General features: G+C 30.2%; 1 protein-coding gene across 1 annotated transcript; it reads right to left on the bottom strand.

Annotated features, from left to right (window-relative positions):
• Window positions 1-1,923: 1,923 nt before the first annotated feature.
• On the bottom strand, window positions 1,924-19,568 carry LOC114295876 (2-alkenal reductase (NADP(+)-dependent)). The gene is made up of 6 exons (XM_082879397.1): window positions 18,087-19,568; window positions 17,755-17,935; window positions 17,464-17,630; window positions 4,848-4,930; window positions 2,864-2,990; window positions 1,924-2,679 (listed from the first exon to the last, which is right to left on the bottom strand). Exons 1-6 carry the CDS (start codon window positions 18,345-18,347, stop codon window positions 2,419-2,421), a joined length of 1,080 nt encoding a protein of 359 aa, XP_082735523.1. The 5' UTR covers window positions 18,348-19,568; the 3' UTR covers window positions 1,924-2,418.
• Between the last annotated feature and the right edge of the window lie 423 nt (window positions 19,569-19,991).

The raw sequence follows: 19,991 nt of genomic DNA, 5'->3' as shown, positions 1-19,991 counted from the left end.
GATGAGTCTGATGTAGGACAAGAATTTTTATATTTTTAGTTTTAATATTTTTGATATATTATTTTATTAAGATTCTTGTAATTTAGTACAAATATTTTAGAATTATTAGGTTTCTTAATTTTATTATTTTGGAATTAGATTTTGATTAGGATTTTAAATAGTTTAGACTTTTAGTTTCCTATTCTCTTAGGTTTCTTAATTTGCGTTGATTTAAGTTTCCTAATTTATTTTAGAATTACTTTTCCTACAAGTATTAGGTTTAGTTTATTATAAATAACTATATAAGCCTCATGGCAAAGTCAACTTTTATTCAATCAATAATATTAAGATATTTTCTCTTCCTTGTGGATTCAAGATCCTATTTTTCTCGTGGATTCGAGAGCTCCTTTCATTTACTAGAACGATATGTAGTCCCCGTGTATTCCGCTACGTCATATTTTAAGCCATTTTTTTAATTTTTAGACACACTTAACATAAATACGCATAAAAAGTATAATTTTTGTGAAAAAATCTTTTAAAAATTCAATAAATACCAAAAATATAAAAAAAATACGAAAATTTAGTATATTTTTCGTATTTTATATATTTTTTAATTTTTTAAAATATTTTTTCACAAATTTTTATTTTTTAGATACATCTAAGTAAGGTGCGTCTAAAAAAGTAAAAAAAAAATGCTTAAAATTTTAAAAAATTTCACTAAAAACAAAAAACACATAAAAAAAAAAACTCAATTTTCAAAAAACTTAATCCAGAAAACTCAAACCAAACACACTAATTATGTTTTATTAGATTTTCTCTTTTCCGGTGAATATAATTTAAAAAAATCTAAATGCCTTTTAATATTTATTTTGGCAAAACTAATTTTTAATTTTAAAAAAATAAGTTTTCAAAACAACCAAATCGAGTCTTGTTATGCAATTTGGAGGCTAGTGATTTCTTTTCCTAAAACTTGTCCATAATGCATTCTCAGTTATATTACGTAATGAAAATTCTAAAATATGAAAATCTCCAAAAACCAAACGAGAATTAAATTGGGGAAAGGGAAAAGAATTCTGAAGAGGGTGGATCCGTGCCCAATTTGAAGGCCTAAGAATCAAGAAGCTTGGTCCACTAAGCCAGGCTTTGTATCATTAAACTGGGCCTAGAGATAATTAAATAAAAACAAACTCTTTATTGTTGCATATTTTAAAGGCACAGTTACGAGCTGTAGATTGAATTTATTTATCCAAAAAAAAAAAAAAAATTCTGATTTTCAGTGATAAATTTATTACTATAAAAAATATAATTAATAATAAAAAATACAATTCACTTACACTTCTCACATTATATTTCAATACAAACAAACACAAATGAACTAAAAATTAATCAAAACTTACAAACAAAAGTTGCACATCTAATTTTTATCATATCATAATCTAGAATGGTGACAGTCTGTGCTTACTATATTATCAATCTAGCTTGTCTCCACTTTTACAGTCCATTACGGGCATGTTTGTTTGGGTGGATATGAGTTTGGGATTGGACTAATAGTCCAATAAAATTATTAATCTGATATTTGGTTAAGCAATTAAAGTACGGATTAATTATTTTAAACTTGACTATTAGTTAAGATAGGATACATAATCCAATGAATTCGTAGTCCTAGGACTATTAGTCATAGGAATGCTAATCCAGTCCGTCCAAACAAACATGGCCTACTAGTCCTATTTTTATCACGAATTAGATTGTTAAAATGTGAATCCATGTAGCTTACAAAAGTTATGTTTGTTTTGAATAATTGCATTGTAAATAAGAGTCTCATATGATTATAAAACCCTCAAAGAGAGGATTAGTAATCCCATGGGGTTTGGGCTGCTAATCCAATCTCATGCGATTGAAATTAAAAAGACTTTATTACCTCTTTTACAAAAACAACAAAGGCACTTTTTATATAATGAGTGATTTTATAAATTTAATTCTAACAAACTAATATTACAACCACAATGCATAAAAAATACAATTTATCTTATATCTCCAACTTAATTACACCACACTAATAATTCTCTCACTCAAATACTAGTACATGAACTTACATTATTGTAAAGGCAAACAAAGTACCAAAACATAAAACATTAAATTGGTTAAAAAGGCCGCACCCAATTTAAGAAAAAAACACACAAGTAGGCTTCTCATTATTCCATCAAGTAAATAGAGGTTTCATAGAAGCCCATTATTACCTCAAAATCCTGAAATATAAGATTGGACACGCTTCAATTTGGTACAAATCTTTTGTTCCAAAATTCTCTTTTTCCCTCCTAATACAATCTCAGCTATAGGTTCATGTTATGAGATTCCGATATCTTTAGATTTTCACAACATGCTTCTAACATTGAGAATGTATTAAGACAAAGAAATTTGGAGACAAAAATCCGTTATCTGTCAATTTTGCGGCCTAACTTGGATGACGACTTTTCCAATATTGGAGCTAGAGAAGATGGATGCAAAACTCTCCAAGAAGCTCTCAATCCCATTGTAAATTTTGTATTTGGAATTAATCTTTCCTTCTTTAAGGTAACCTTCCATCTCCTTCATAAAGTCCCCAAATCGATCCAAGTATGAACCCACCAAAAAGCCTTCCATCCTCACTTCTTTGCCGACCATGTTGAGTAGATTCCTCACCCCTTCTCTCTCTGTCCATATCTGCATAAAAAGGACAAATTTCACAGTTAGGAAACGAGTCCCACATGCTCATTGACATAATAAATATGATCATGTACAGCATGTATTATTTGTATACATATGCATGAACAAGAACAACTGTATTCGTGTACGTAAGTTAGGAACTTTGGTGACGACAATGGTGGTGAGGTGGCGATTTACGTACCTTGTTGTATTGAGAGATCATGCCACAGAGTGGAATTCGAGCACCCTTGTTAACATGGTTGAGGACGGCCTCTAGCATCTTACCACCAACATTTTCAAAGTAAATATCGATTCCATTTGGGAAATACCTGAAACATTAATTTTATAATTAAGTAGGGTTCAACAATCATTGACATAGAGTTGCAATCCCAGTTAATGTTGTTGGTGAATTAAAATCAAGCCTAAACATGTAAAATGCCTCCCAAATAAGGTAGTAAAATTGAAAGTGGCGAGTGTTGGAATGTAAAGAATTTTGGGCTAATTGCACTTTTGGTCATTAAATAATGTATTTTGTATCATTTTAGTTTGTAAATTATGTACTTTGTGTCATTTTGGTCTTCAACATTAAAATTGTGTGAACTTTATCCTTGAAGTATTAAATGTGTGTTAAATTGGTTCCAGGGCCGGCCCTGAGGCGAGGCCACTAAGGCTGTCGCCTCAGGCCCCAATTTTGAACAAAATTTAAGGCCCCCAATTAGAGGAGTGTATCATGTCGTATTATTTCATAATTACTTTAATATTAGTTTAATTCATTTATTTTTATGTTGTTGTATAGTGTTATTTTGATTCGTATCCGATTGATATTTAATGTGAAAATTTTTATTTTTAGTTAAAAATAACTTAACAAGTGTATGAAGAGATTAAAATTTTTCCCATAAGTTGAATTTTATAAAATTTATTTCTACTAAATGAAATTATTCATAGAATGTTTGATTTTAATTCAACTGCATTTTTCTAATTAAAAAAATTGTACCTTATTACTATATACTTTTTATTAGATTGACTCTAAAATAGGTAACCAAAAAATACATATCTTAAATGAAAAAAAGAGGTTAGCCTTAATTATTATTTTACATAATTTTTTATTCAGTTAGATGGAGTTAAATAAAAGATTAAAAAAATGTCATGACATCCCTTCGTGGATATTAAAATATATAACTAATAATTCATATTATTGAGTTGTGTCATACTTAGATTCATATTGAAAAATAGTCAACCCTAATTTACTAATTTTATATATTACTTGAGTTATGTCGAAAATTCTCATCCTTACCCCCAATTAATTTTAGTTCTTATAGCATTGGTAAGCTAAAAAATAAAGATTCTATTCAACTAATTGAAGTTCAACTATTTTATATATATATATATATATATATATTTGTAATCTAAATTTTGTTAAATTGTAATGCAATAGAAATAAATTTTTATCATTTTTGTTTTATCCAAACAATTTTTTTTTTAAGATAATGATACATGAAAGGCCCAATTTAAAAAATTCGCCTTAAGCTGATAATAACTCTGGGCCGGCCCTGATTGGTTCAATGACTAACACCATAAATATTCGTAGTTAGAATTAGGGGAATTTTGAATAAAAAATTACAAGTTACCCCAAATAAATAAATAAATAAATTCAACCCTTTGAAAACTGACATATTGAAATTAAAGACCAAAATATCACAAAACACATGTTTTTTGGACCAAAAATGTAATTAAAAAATTGATAAAATTGAAATGTTTAGGTCCAAAATGTCACAAAAACCAAAAATGTAATTGTTTTTTATTTATTTACTTATGCTGAGGTATAACTTTTTTTGTTCTCAAGACACTCCTAAGCTGACGATGAATAGTAATTGTGTCAACTATGAGAAACACTTCAGATTAATTGCATTTGTTGTACTCGATTTTCATATCGAGTTTCTCTAAAATTATTTCCAATTATTTCTTAATTAACTTTCGTAGTTACAAATTATTTGAAGCTAAATAATCAATTATTTCAGTGTCACTATGGCCACTAATCACTTTAAATAGAACTATGTCTTAATTGAACTTAGAATGATGGTTTCACTTAACCACAACATCTTCTTTTTTTCTTTTTCTTTTTCTTTTTCTTTGTCTTTTTCTTTTAATTTGTAAAGAAAAACCATGCTTAAAAATAAATAAATTACTTGCTTAAAGCAGCATCAAAATCAGTCTCTTTATTATAGTTGAATGCATCATCGTATCCGAATTCCTCCTTCAACAGCTTCACCTACATAGTGGACGAAAATGAAATGCAAAAATATTTAGAAGCTGAAATTAAAAAATAAAATAAAATAATCACAGCGAAACTATTGGTTGAAAGGTGAAGGGATGACCTTAAAAACCTCAGTGAATAGAGGTCAGGGGTTAAAAAAAATCATATCAAAATTTTTATAGTTTTTCATGTTTGGTACAAAAGATGTCACAAATCTCGAAATGCTATATTACTGATGTCACCTTTTTATTGAAAAAAATATATTGGAGTATTCCTAAAATGCATTGAACCTCAGTTTCATAATGTCATTGATGCAAAACAACCAATTGTATATAAATATTTTGTATTCAAAAAATTTAATGCTTAGAATTTGAATTTGTTGTGTATGTAAGATAAATTGATAGAGAGAGAAGGAGAGAATAAATTGTATTGATGTATATTGTATATTGATATGATTTACAACACTCTCATTTATAGAGAGGAAAGGTGATACACATAGGATACTAATTAACACACACCGAAAGCAGAAACATTATCATTAGTGGGACAGTTGGACAGCTAGATATTGCACACTAATATTACACTAGATATTGCACACTAATATTACACTAACAGCCCCCCTCAAACTCAAGGAGGATAGGTACTGACCAACTTGAGTTTGGAAAGAGTAACAAAACAGGAAAATAAAATAGGATAGGAGACACTGTATGATCGTGTCGAACCGTTGGTGAAGACACTGTATGGTCGTGTCAGACCGTTGTAGGAGCTAACCAGAATCAATGTCGGGACAGTTTACGGGGTCATACCGGACCGATTGTAGAAGCTGACCGGAATCAATGTCGGGACAGTTTACGGGGTCATGCCGGACCGATGTAGAAGCTGACCGGAATCAATGTCGGGACAGTTTACGGAGTCTTGCCGAACCGATGTAAAAGATTGTTGTGGTGCACCAAGGGGGCGACTTAGGGAGTGCGCCATGTGGTGGCTTGGGTGGTTCCCATGGTGTATAACCATGCTCACCAGCTTGAGTGGTTCCCATGGTGTGTAACCATACTCACCATGATATATGTAGAACCCCCCCCCTCAAACTCAAATAGGTGTGAAGATAGAAACCTATTTGAGGTTGAAACAAAGGGATGGATAAAGTGGAGTAAATCAGCTCAACACAGAGTAGAGATGTTAAAAAAAAAAACGTAAAACAAAATGAAGGTAAGATGTTTTTTTTTTTTTTTTTTTTTGGTGTTAAGAATAATAAAAATAATAATAATAATAATAATAAAATGTATTAATGGAGAAAGCATGTGCGCTGGTGGGTGGAATAAATTAAGGCAAATGATAGATATGATTAAAGTGGGTCTGGTGGAGTGAAAAAGGGACCAGAGAGAGAAGGAGTGGGTTGATTAAAAAAGAATGTTTTCATCATAAAGTGCATCTGGGAGACCACGGGAAGTGAAAGAGAGAGAGAGAGCTTCGAAAAATGTGAGTAGTGTGGGTCTGTGTCGTGCTGTCTGTATGGGGGTGTGAATGTATGGTGTGTGGGTTGGTTCTGTGTGATAGCACCGAGAGAGAGAGGTGGCAGTGTGTGTGTGTTTTGTGTAGCAGTGAGAGAGAGATGTAGAGAGAGTGTGTAGGTATGTGTGGTGTCAAGCTTTGTGGGCGTATGAAGCTTTTGTGTATCGTGTCTAAGGTGAAGCTCAGTGGGTTGATGCCGAGAGTGAGAAAGCTGGGTTTGGTGTAATGCTCTCTCTCTAAAACCGTGTGTGTGTGAATCTCTGTCGTGTGTTGTGTGTTTGCTGGGTGTGTTAGAGTATATGTGTGTGGGTCTCTTTGTGCCGTGTGTCGCCCCAGATTTAGAGCTGCAAAGGGGTGATCTTCCATGCGAAAGAGAGAGAAGAGAGGGATGGGTTTTGTGTCTTCATGCCCATGTGTGCTGCTGTGTAATGATGTCAATGGTGATGTGTCTGTGTGTGAACTACTACTGTTTGTGAAATGTTCTTGAGAGTGTACCCAGTAAAGGGTAGTAGAGAGGGATGATTGTGAAGAGGACGCTTTCGAAGCTACCGTTGCCGACTTGGACGACGCCGATGGAGGTGGTGATGATATTATAGCGAAAGTGACTTTCGACATGAATGAAGTGCCTACAAGGGTTCCACCAGATAGCCCTTTGGCACCTCAATGGTATAGACTAGAGCATCGGAAAGGTGAGACCAAGGTGAAAGGAGAGGAGGTATGTGTTGAGGTCCGGCGGGCGGCCAAGGCGAGGCTGCTGCCCGCCGGTGAAGCAGAATGACTAGGTTGTTAACCTAGCTCTGATACCATGTAAGATAAATTGATAGAGAGAGAAGGAGAGAATAAATTGTATTGATGTATATTGTATATTGATATGATTTACAACACTCTCATTTATAGAGAGGAAAGGTGATACACATAGGATACTAATTAACACACACCGAAAGCAGAAACATTATCATTAGTGGGACAGTTGGACAGCTAAATATTGCACACTAATATTACACTAGATATTGCACACTAATATTACACTAACAGTGTAGATTTTAATTTATTGTTGTTTTAGCTACCCCTAAAATAAATTTGATCCACATATTTCTAATTTTAGATACCTTTTGTGTATTTTCTTTGAAATAATCTTTTCCTAAAATAAAAATATCATAATACCCTTATTTTCTTCAATCCAAACTCTAATTCTAAGCACTATAAACTATTCTCCATCACCCGTGCTACCTCTCTCCTCTACCATCCTCTCCTTCCTCCTCTACCTACAACAACCTTCTGTCATGAATTATACACCCCCACAAACCCCACCACGAGACACTCATTTTCGAAGTTGACTTTGGTGATCTAGGATAGAAGGGAATAATTTGGGAGTGGCAGTGGTGGTGGCGATGGATGGTTGTGAGTGGCGATAATGGCGGTGAAAAAGGAGTAGGTAGATTGAAGAAAAATTAGAATTTTGAAATTAAAGATAAGAATATTATTAGAATAAAAATATGTGTACTGAGAATTTTTATTTGTTTTTTGATGTGTATTAAGAAGATATTCATTAAGTGTGTGCTCAAAAAGGAATTAGTATGTCAAAATAGAATTACCCAATGAAATTGCAAACTTCGAACCATCTTTAACCTTTTTTCCTTTTCTTTATTTTGGCAATCACTATTTTGTCCTTGAATTTCTTATGATTGTTTTAATGAATTTGAGTAAAAATTTAAAAAGAAAAAGAAAAAGAAAAAATGGGTAAAATATTAATAAAATTTAGTTATATTTCACTCACTTTTTTCGTTTCTCTTTTCAAATCTTTATCTAAATTTATGATTCAAACACAGTCTAAACGAAAGAGAAGGAAAATGAATTTCTCTTTTCAAATCTTTATCTAAATTTATGATTCAAATACAGTCTAAATGAAAGAGAAGGAAAATGAAAAGAATAGAAAAATATAGCTATAATATGGCTCTATCTATTTTTATTATTTTATTTTCAAGAATAGCAAAATACTTTTCAAAAAGAAATGAAACCAAACGTGTCCTTCCTTACTTTATTTGTTTGTGCGAGAAAATTATTAGAAAATTTGACGTCACCTAAATAAGTACACTTCTTTAGATAAGTGTACTTATTTGGATCATATTATTTTTATATTTTTCTATATATTTTTTTTATAAAAAAATCAAAAAATACACTTATTTGATTAACCCAAACAAAGGATTTCATGCCACCTCTACATTGAACCTAGACCCAGGTCCAATCAAGTGACCACTTAAAATTAGGCCTCAAAATAACTATTGGGCATGTATTCCAGTCCATTTTCTTTTTAATGGTATAGGCTTGATGATGTGAGAAAACTACAAATCGACCGAAAATAGGTGGTTCACTACACCCGCCCATTCAATATTTTATTAGTCTTATAGTAAGAGCATTTGACTTGTCTTCTTAAAAAAATAAAACAAACAAATATTTTTCCAGTCCAATGTTCACACATTTTAATTGTGTGAACAAAAACCCAACTTTTCATTAGTTTATAACTGTAGGTGACTTAATAGAAAGTTGTGTTTGATTCACACATTTAAAAATTTTATTTTTATTTTTTTGAGACACATTATAATATATTACAGAAGGCAAACTACCAATAGGTCCTAATAGTTAGACTTAATTTCCATCAAGTCCTATTGAAAATAAGTATTGGTAAAATTGTCTCTAAAAATAATTTTTTTGTGACAATTTTTATATATGTTGCTAAAACTTACAATTAGTGACTTTTTTTTACGACAAATTTTGTTCATAAGACTTAGTAGACAATAAATCTATTTATTAAGATCTACACGTAAGTATCCCTCATACAAATAAAATTACACATGTACGTAGGAAATCCAACTCTTAATATTTGCAGATTATAAAAGAGCAATAGTGGAACCAATGTCTGCCAATTTCTCTAGACATGATTATCAGAGTTCCTACAGGTTAGGAGCTAGACATGAGAGATATAGATGGCTTTTATAAGAGGTACCACAATACGGGTGATCACAAGTAGGCTCGAGTTTTAGGCCAAGTTTGAGAAGACTAAATAAGTGTATTTTTTGATTTTTTATGAAATATGGGTTGGATTTGAGTTGGGTTTGAAGTGATGTGTTAGAGAGGTGATGTGACTTAAATAAAATGATGTGATTTAAATAGGATAGTGACTTTTTGACTTTTTAAATTTTTTAAGAATTGTCAACCTTGACCTTAGTTTAATTTGACCCCAACTCCACGAAAAGTAAAATGGCAATGAGTCAAAGTCGGCCTTAAGAATAAGCCGAAAAAGCAACTTCATTGGGTTCCCAGATTTGAGCCCAAAAAATAGGGCCCCATATAGAAGTAATGCTTATATTAAAGTTTATCATAATTCTACCTCAATTAAATGGACAACAATTATATTAACTCCAGCTCTCAACACCAAACTCAAAAATAAAATTGTTTTAATGTAAGATCATAATTATTTTGAAATTACAAAAATCCAACTACGTCAAGGGCTTAATACCAAACGTTTTTATTAGTGGAGAACTCAAACTAACTGATTTCACTTTACCAAACTTTTCCTAACCCAATGCACCATTTTAAGATTGACCTTTTTTAAATTCTCTTTAGATTTTTATATCATTTCAGTTTCTACTTCAATTGTTTGTTAATTTTACTTCAAAACTGAAATCTCTAAAATTTGAATTGATTGTTGCTTGTTAGATTGTGGATTAGATTGTTTATTTAATCAAACTTCCTTCAAAATAGGGTTGTTAAATGAATCAAACTATTCAAACTTGACTCGTTAAAAACTCATTTGAGATCAGCTCGTTACGTAAACAAGTCAAAACTTGAATATAATTTTAAACTCTTTAAGTTCTCAAGTCAAATTTGAACAATCTATTATTCGACTAGATAAACTTATATGCACTATAAAAAATCAAATTATTTAAACTCGACTCATATTTGACTCGTTAAAAATTCGTTTGAGAGTTGCTTGTTATGTAAACAAATAAAGCAACATATATTGAAACTCGTAGCCAAACTTAAACAACTTATTATTCGACTCAACTCAACTCATTTACAGTCCTACTGCAAAATAATTATCTATATACCAAAAAGAAGAAGTAGAAGTAATTCAATTTAAAGAATGAGTTATTGGTTCACTTTTATAACTAGAAATATGGGAAACTACAATGCAAAGCAATAAAAATAGATTTTACATTCTAAAATTTTTCTAATAATTTTTTTAATTGATTCTATCATTTTGATAATTTGTAGAAATTTAAAATTTTCATAATTAAAAATTCACTTGAAGCCCTTAAAAACTCAAGACCAACCTTAAAATGAGTTAGTGACCCAACCCTAAGCATCTCCTGAAAACTCAAACTCATGTTCTCCTTCCTCATCACAAAACCACATAAAAGTAAGCCTTGCCACCGAAATTATTTAAAATTATCATTTTGTGATTTAGATTCATTCTATACACAAATTTCACACTATTCAAATTTAATCTCTACAACACAACATACTATCCAGAAAAATCTAAATAGTTATGTCTCATAGAGTAGCTTTTCTCAAGGAATAAATGGCTCCAACTTTTTTTCTTTTTTTTTTTTTTGAGGGTGTTTAGAACTTTACACCAAATAATTTTTCAGCATATATAAGTTTTGGTGTTTAGGACTTTATACCAAATAATTTCTCAGCATATGTAGGTTTTGGTCTCATATATATCAAGTAATTACTTATTAATATTTTAAACAGCGATGGTAAGACCACAAATAGAATCAGAAAATTATTGACAAAAATGTAACTGATGATTAAAATTAAACCCAATTAGATAGGGTCCACGTTCAAAATAAAGGGTCATCACTAGACAATGGTCTTTAGGAAAGTAATTACCAATTTATGGGTACTTTTTGAAATTACATTACAAGTGAAAAGCTAAATATTTACATATTAGTGGAATTTAAAAATATTTTCACCATTTTTCCTTTCAAGTGAATAGTAATTACCATTTTTTTTCCTTTCTTTTATTCGTACGATTTGTCAAGGACACACCTCACGTCACCTCCCCACTCTCTTTCATACCAATAAAAGAAGGAAATACTGTGATACACACCTTTTAAAAATGTGTAATATATACACCTTATAATTAAAAAAATAATAATAACACTTAAATTTTTTAAGTTATAACTAAAAAAAATGTCGTAACTAAACACAATATGATGCATAATTAAAAAATTCATACACCATAACTAAAAAAAAAATGATCATAACTAAAGAATAAAAATCTCAGAAGTAGGTATACATTTAACTAAGGATGCATCTCGTACACCCTTTTTAAAGGATGTATCTTAGAATTTTCCATAAAAGAAATAAATTTTATGTTATTTATTTTCTTTTGTTAAAATGTATATAACTTTTAATATAGGGAAAATTACATTAAAAAAAAAAAAACTAGTGTTCGATTTTGTAACAAAATAAATTCCGAATTTTTAATTTTGTCAATTTAAACCCTAATCTTTTGATTTATTTTCAATTTTAACCATTTGCCTACTTTTGTTAAGTAAAACTTACAGAAAAATAATATTTTAGTTATTAAACTCAATAAAATAAATATAAAATGTCAAAAATACTTTTTTTTATTGAATTTAATGATTAAAATATCATTTGTCGATTTTTTTAATGAAAATAGGCTAATAGTTTAAATTGAAAAAAATTAAAAATTTTGGGTTTAACTTGACAAAATTTAAAATTTAAGGTTTGATTTGTTACAAAGGTCAAACCCTAGGATTTTTTTTTTTTTTGTAATTTTCCGTTTAATATATAATTTTAATTTTTTATAAAATTAATACTATCTAAAAGATATCAATGATACTTTTAAAATGAGATTAATAATAAAAACTAATTAAATAAAAAATAAATAAAAATTACAATATTTTTCCAAAATATTAAACATTTTTAATAGACTTAATTTTAAAAAATTAATACCATTGAAAAATATTAATGATATCATTAAAATGAAATGAATTTTAATTATATTTGATAAAAAAAATTTAAAATAAAAAAAAAAACAATCATTTTGTTTGAATACGTTTTCAAAATATATTTTTCTAAGTTAGATACTAAAAATTATATTAAAAAGTTACTATAAATTAGAAACAAAGTCGCAAAATATTTTAGCATAAGAAAATTAGATATATTTAACATTAGTTTCATTTTAAGAGTATGGTGTGTATCTTTTCAATAGTACTAAGTTTTAAACATAAAATTTATTAAATGTATTTAATTTTTTTAAATATATTGTAATTTTTATTTATTTATCTTGTTAATTATATTTATTATTAGTCTTTTCAATAATACTTTTTTTAGAATTTTAAAAGCCACTTAGCAAATGTCAAGTAATAAATGGTGTGGAGCATTGTTCCTAAACTACCAAATAATCTCTAATGTCTGAGGGAGATGAAGTTTGCGTGTCATTAATGGAAAATTATTTGGTACTCCTAGGACAAGTTCATATAGTGCTCCAATTTAATATTTATTAGTTAAAATTGTGAGATTCAATACTGTTAGATAGGTTTTGAAAGACAACTTAATAAGTGTAATGTGAAACATTATTTTAAGACCACCAAATAATTTCTCATTGACAATTGCACTATAGAAGAGAGTATTGATATTGAAGGGGTTGGTTTCATGGCTAAGACCTGGGGCTCGGAGGCATGTTTCATCCAGTCTCATATTCGAAACCTCCTAAGCATAAATAATCTCTTGTAGCTAAGTTCATACAGCGTGAAACTCTTGTTTTAATCGGGATCGCCGCAAGTAAATGGTGGAATTATTTCCCAAAATATTGTTAATGTTGAAAAAATATATAAATGGTTTACTAGTATTGGTCCCTTGGAATATTGTTAATCACTTCTAGAGTTTACTAATATGTAAATATTTTATGACTTTTCACTTGTAGTGTAATTTAAAAAGGAAAATGTAAAAATAGTCTTCAAGAACATTGTTAATGTTGAAAAAGTGTATAAAATATGTATTAAAATGTATAAAAATATTTTAAAATATATATTAAAATTATAAATATTTTGATATTTTGTAATATTTGATAGCCTCTATAGAATCCTTTCAAAAAAAAAAAAGTTTCCGAGCAATTGTAATATGTTTTATAAAGACCACTGTTGTTTTCAAATAAATCACAACCATATATTTTTAGTAAGGAGAATAATATGTCAATGTATATATTGAAAAACAATTTTAGATTAATGATAAACTTTACAATTTTTAATTATTAAGAGCATCTCCAACGGTGTACCAAATGTTTCACCAAATCTGAGTCGAAAATGGGTCATTTCCTTAATTTGATATTTCGCGCTCCAACGGTTCAACATCAAATCCGTTTCATCAAATTTGCGCTGGGCAACCGGTTGGTTGACCGGCCGGTCAACCGGTAACGGCAAATTTTTTTTTTTTTTTTTTTTTTTTTTTTTTTACCTGTTTAAACCTTTTTTTTTTGAATTTTTTGAACTTTTGGTGGTCGACCGGGTGGTCAACTGGCCGGTCGACCGGGTGGTCGACCACCTAGGCAAAATTTTTTTTTTTTTTTTTTTTTGGACTGGTTTGAACCTTTTTGTGAACGGTCTGAACTTTCTCCGGGGCGACCGGTTGGTTAACCGGTTGGTCAACCGGATGGTCGACCCGTTCGTCTCATCCCAACGGTTAGGAACAGTGCTTTGGTGAAATGCTTCGCCTGCACTCAGTTTGGTACCATTTTTGCTGAATTCTGGATTTGATATCGATTTGGTGAAACCGTTGGAGCTTAAAAAAGTGACTTTTTCACCAAATTTTAAATTTGATGCCAGATTTGGTTCACCGTTAGAGATGGTCTAAGAATATAAATTTTTCCATGTCTATCTAATTATTTTTTAAAATCATCGGAGTTGAAATTAACAATTTGGTGGGGCCTCATGCTGCACCACGCAAGCTAATGCCATTGATTGAGGAGATTCCATTCTTGTCAATGGGCAAAGGATCATTTTTTTATTTCGAAAGTAGGTGGAGGTAGGCAAAGTATCACAAATGTTTCCAAAGTGGGTGGAGGTGGGGCTTGGGGTCTGGCTTTTAGGTTCGTCCTTACTGTTTGGATGCAAGGAAAATTGCAACAAGTGAGGCAAATCCACAAATATTCGTAGGCCCTGTTTGGGGATTGGAATTTTAACTTTTTTTAGATTAAAATTTATAAAAAGATAAAATATATTAAAATAATTAATAAAATAGAATGTCATATCAAATTCATAATCATTTCACTTTTTTTCTTATGAATATAACATCTAACTACAAAAAAAATTTAATCATCTTTTCAAATATAAAAATTTTAACATACTAAAATAGTCAAAAATTAAAATAATCAATTCAAATAGTAACTTTTCAAACAGCGACGTAATATATTGAGATGCCCTTGCCTTGGAGTCAAGATGGTGCTTGGTATAAAAAGATGAAAAATAAGGAAGTAATGATGGATTTCGGGGCGGTCGCATCCTGAAAAAATTTTAAAATATCATATATTCTATTAAAAATTTTAAAATAATTTAAAATTATAGAAGTTTGTGTTTCTAAATTTTGTTTAAATAATTTTAAAATTATATAGAATAGCCTCTCAATTTTTTAAACAATAGAGTAGCTTCTTAAAGTCATAATTCCGTCTTGGGGGAGGAAGTGAGGTTTTGGCATTTGGTTTGGTTGAGTGAAAGGGAAATGAAAGATTTTATTTTCACACATTAATTTTTATTTTATTTTTTTATTTTTTTGTGAAATCATCACTTAGGCCTTGTTTGGCAAGTGTTTCTTTTAGTTAAAAGGTTAAAAAGTTACTAAAAAAATTAAAAAGTCAACAACCCATACCAAAAAACAAAAGATTTCATTTTCTTTCTATTTTTTGCACTTTTTTTGTAAAAAGTCAAAAAATTATCCCAAACATACTAATTTTTCTTACATCACATTTTAGTCAAAAAATTAAAAAATTACTAAAAAAATATATTCCCAAACGAGGCCTTAAGACATATACATAATAAATTTAAAATATACTAGTTTAGCAAGTGATTTTTTTAATACATGCCTCAGGTCTCGTTTGGCAAGTGATTTTTTTAGTCAAAAAGGCATCAAAAAAATTAAAAAGCCAACAATCTATACCAAAAAGTTAAAATTCCTTTTTCTTTTTTACTTTTTACACATCTTTTCGTAAAAAATCAAAAATTCATCTTAAACATAATAATTTTTTTTTACATCATGTTTTACCCAAAAAGATTAAAAAAATTATTAAAAAAATATATTCTCAAAAGAGATCTCCGTGTACCTAAAATACATTCTTCGGCCTCATTCAATCCCTAATCACTAATCCTAACTAGCCATCAACCAAAGCCACCACCTCTGCGGCTAGTGTCCGCACCAAAACCACCACCTCCCCTCCCAGTAGCCACTTTCCCAGCCGATCGACACATCTATTGCAACCTCAACCCCTCCCTCAATATATCTCTTTCTCTGTTACATGGAGATTGGGTTGTGCAATTGCGTGGAGAAGGGAGCTATTGGGGTGGGTATCGCGATAGTAAGGACTAGTAGAGATGGGGAAGCTTCATGGAAGGTGAGGGAAATGGTTGGAGTGTTCAGGGAGATGGGTTTTGGATGGAGAATTTAGGGATGTAAATGGAAAAGATGAGGGTAGTTTCGGTATTTTTATTTAAGACAATAATATAACATAAAAAAAAATCATTAAGCCTTCGTTTGACATCTCAATCTTTGATTAAAATAATCACAAAATGACAAAATAGACTAAAAAGTCAATAAGATAAAATGTCATATTCAAACCATAATCATTTCATTTTTTCGCTCACAAAAATTAACAAATTCAAAAAATCTATCCCAAACCATACTTTTTAACTTAGACTAAAATAGTAAAAATGTTAAAAAATCAAAAAATCAACCTACATCTCAAACGAATCCTAAATATGTGGGCTAAGAAATTTATTGTGTGCAAATAGAAACTCGAAGAAAATCAAGATGGAAGAGAAAGTTTAATGTTTTTGACAAGTATGCCCTTGATGATATTAGCAACTATACACAACAATACATTCAAAGATGGAATATTTTCAAATTATATGTAGTATCAGTATAAAATATTTTCAAATTATATAAAAAGTTTATCCTCTTCTAAATTTTTGTTGAAAAATTAATACCCAAACCTCTAATTGTTTGAAAAATATAAGTAATATTTTAGGTTTTAGTATATCAATATTTTAGTTATATATACATAATTAATGACAACTAGGAGAGTACGGGTCGTCCCACTCTACCCCACTCAAACTCATAAATGTAACCCTCACCCTTAACTCTACCCTTAACTCTACCCGATCTGAAACACAATAAAAAATTTAATAATAACATTAAAACTCAATAATTAAAATTAGAAAATAATATTTATAATTAAAAAATATATATTATATATTGTACATATATTAAAATTATATTGTATATATAAACTCAATATCATTGTATAGATATTATATATTCTATAAAAATTGAACAATATATTATGCATTATACACATATTAATATTAAAAATCATTTATAATATTTATAAATTGGGTAGGGTTCGGATAAAAAAATACTCTTCTCCACCCTCCACCCAAACCCAATTGAATTGTTCAAAGGTTTCTCAAATCTAACCTTACCTTATTCAACCATATCTAAACTCATCCCATTAGAGTGTAGGAGAGAGCCAGGAACCTCACGGATCGGGATATTTTGCCATTCCTCTCTTGATATTAGAATCTTGCAACTGTCTTGGATTCATTATGTTGTTATTTTGGTATATTTTTTCATTTATTTTAAAACCTTTGTTGGGCAAGATTTTATTTTTTTTTAATTTATTTTTTACATTTATCTTCTGAAGTTTTGCCAAGAGTCAAATTTACTAACTTAAACAATCATATATGGAATAACAATTAAAAAAAATATATCATTTAAATTATGGCTAAATATACCTTTTCATCTGATCCAGTGCTTCCGATGACTCGACACCCTTTAAGCTTTGCCAACTGTCCGGCGAAAATTCCGACACCTCCGGCTGCCGCAGATATAAACACATTTGATCCTGGCCTAGGGTTCCCAAGAACCCCTATTCCCACCCATGCAGTAAACCCAGGCACTCCTATATATTATACACGTTACATGCACAAAATATCATATCAATCATATGGTATTGACACAAAATAGTAAATTAGTAATTTGCAATGTACAATGTAGTAATTCACATAATAACAAAATAGCATTACCAAGAGAACCAAGATAATCTGGCAGCGCAATCCCAGCCGTTGGATCAGCCTTTCGAAGGAAAGCAGATGGCATCACACAATACTCGGCAACCGGAGAAAAAGGGTTAATTACAATATCACCCTCAGTGAAATTACTGTCCTTGGATCGAATTACCCTCCCTATCCCAAATTCAGTTATTACCTGCGTTGGTTTATTTAGAACGATCTAAATAAGTAACCTTTTAATTTTTATGAAAAGATGTGTAAAAAAATAAAAAAGTGTTATGAAAAAAATAAATAAATAAATAAATAAATAATGTATTTTTTTAGTACACCCAAACCATTATGCAAACCTGATTGAGGTTAAACTGGGGAAAATATAGCCCATCGTCATGACCGGTCATTCTGGACCGTATATATGGATCTATAGAGATCCACAGGAGCTCAATCGCCACATGTTGATCAGGGATTGAATCAACGTCTACTGATAAGCTTACTGTACGGAGTTTGATATGATCAGACGTTGGAACACCTTCTGGTACATAGGAAGATAAATACCACTCTCTGCTCTCCACCACCGCCATCTCCTCCTTAGCTCCACCACCGCCACCCATCTCTATCTCCCTCAAATGGCTTTACCTGTGGCCTGTGGAGAGATGATGAGCAATCTCTATATGGATCACTATGGATTTTTTTTGTGATCCACATTTGCTTGGGTGACAGGCTTTATTATACTGGTTTGGTGATTAATGGGGTCCGTCACCAACGTGGGCTAACCGGACAAGATGATGTTGGTGACAGGTTAGGTATGAATAATCAAATATTAATTGCAAATCACTTTTTGATTTTGAATTGTTAATTCGTAGTTTTTAGTTTTAGTATTTTTTTATTACATAGGAAGATAAATACCACTCTCTGCTCTCCACCACCGCCATCTCCTCCTTAGCTCCACCACCGCCACCCATCTCTATCTCTCTCAAATGGCTTTACCTGTGGAGAGATGATGAGCAATCTCTATATGGATCACTATGGATTTTTTTGTGATCCACATTTGTTTGGGTGACAGGCTTTATTGTACTGGTTTGGTGATTAATGGGATCCGTCACCAACGTGGGCCAACCGGACAAAAGCTTATTTTGGGTGGTGATAAAAAGTGATTTTTTGACTTTTAATTAAGTTTTTGGTTTTTTTAGACAAATGATTTAGAAAGTTGATAAAAAGTGACTTTTGACTTTTTTTATTAATATTTGTTTATAATGTCAAATCATAATGAAATGACCAAAGTATCCCTAACCAATTGAAAAATTACACAATTTTACCCTTTTATTTTTCATCTATGGAGGGTAATTTCGTAATTTTTTTTTTTACTTATAACCAAACTCCCAAATCAATTTATGGCCAAAAAAAAATTACTTTTTGCGTTTTGGCAAAAAGTCAAAACGCCACTTACCAACTTTCTTTTCAAATTGAGCCAAAATGATGTTGGTGACTGGTTAGGTATGAATAATCAAATATTAATTACAAATCACCTTTTGATTTTGAATTTTTTAAAATAATTTTTGAATTGTTAATTCGTAGTTTTTAGTTTTAGTAATTTTTTTATTACATTATAATCGTTTTTTATTTTTTAAATACATATCATTTAAATGTGCTTAGAAAATAAAAAAAAAAATGATAGATACAAAAAAATACGAAAATATACTGAATTTTTTAATTTTTAGTACTTAATAATTTTTTATTTTATTTTATTTTTACAAATTTTATACTTTTAAATGTATCCCGTTTATTTGATATAAAAAGTTTTAAAAAAATTAAAATATTAACAAAATCACTAAAAAAAATCTGAATTGAAAATTTATTTTTGATGACTCCTAAACCAAATCATCATGACATGTAGCAAAGCAATACAGATTGGGCAAACTTTATTTTGTTAATATTTTATTAACAAAATTGGAAAGACATACTTTCTTGGTTTTGAATTCCCATATATCTATATAATAAGATAGAAAGGTTTTTGAAAATGTGTAAAATGTATCAGAGATACATTTCGTTTCAACGGCTAAGATGAATCTTACATTTATATTAACGGTTTAGATCAATTATAGTCCCGCCCAAACATTTCTCCTGAGCTTTCCACCAACCCACGTCTCCCCACCTTCCCTCTCTGTCTCTCTCTCCCTCTCTGCTCTCATGTCTCCCTATTCCCTTTTTATCTCTCTCTCCCCTTCGAAATCGGACCCTTGGCTGAAGAATGTTTG

The sequence above is a fragment of the Camellia sinensis genome, chromosome 7, assembly GCF_055761805.1.
Source record: "Camellia sinensis isolate YWXY chromosome 7, ASM5576180v1, whole genome shotgun sequence".
Classification (NCBI taxonomy): domain Eukaryota; kingdom Viridiplantae; phylum Streptophyta; class Magnoliopsida; order Ericales; family Theaceae; genus Camellia; species Camellia sinensis.
This window is presented reverse-complemented; position numbering and strand designations above follow the sequence as displayed.

Excerpts from the sequence above, each read along its gene's own strand:
- LOC114295876 (XM_082879397.1), bottom strand. The coding sequence starts at position 18,347 with ATGGGTGGCGGTGGTGGAGCTAAGGAGGAGATGGCGGTGGTGGAGAGC. Across the intron at positions 17,936-18,086 it reads CCCAGTTTAACCTCAATCAG|GTAATAACTGAATTTGGGAT; the intron begins GTTTGCATAATG and ends AAACCAACGCAG. Across the intron at positions 2,991-4,847 it reads TTTGATGCTGCTTTAAGCAA|GTATTTCCCAAATGGAATCG; the intron begins GTAATTTATTTA and ends TTAATGTTTCAG.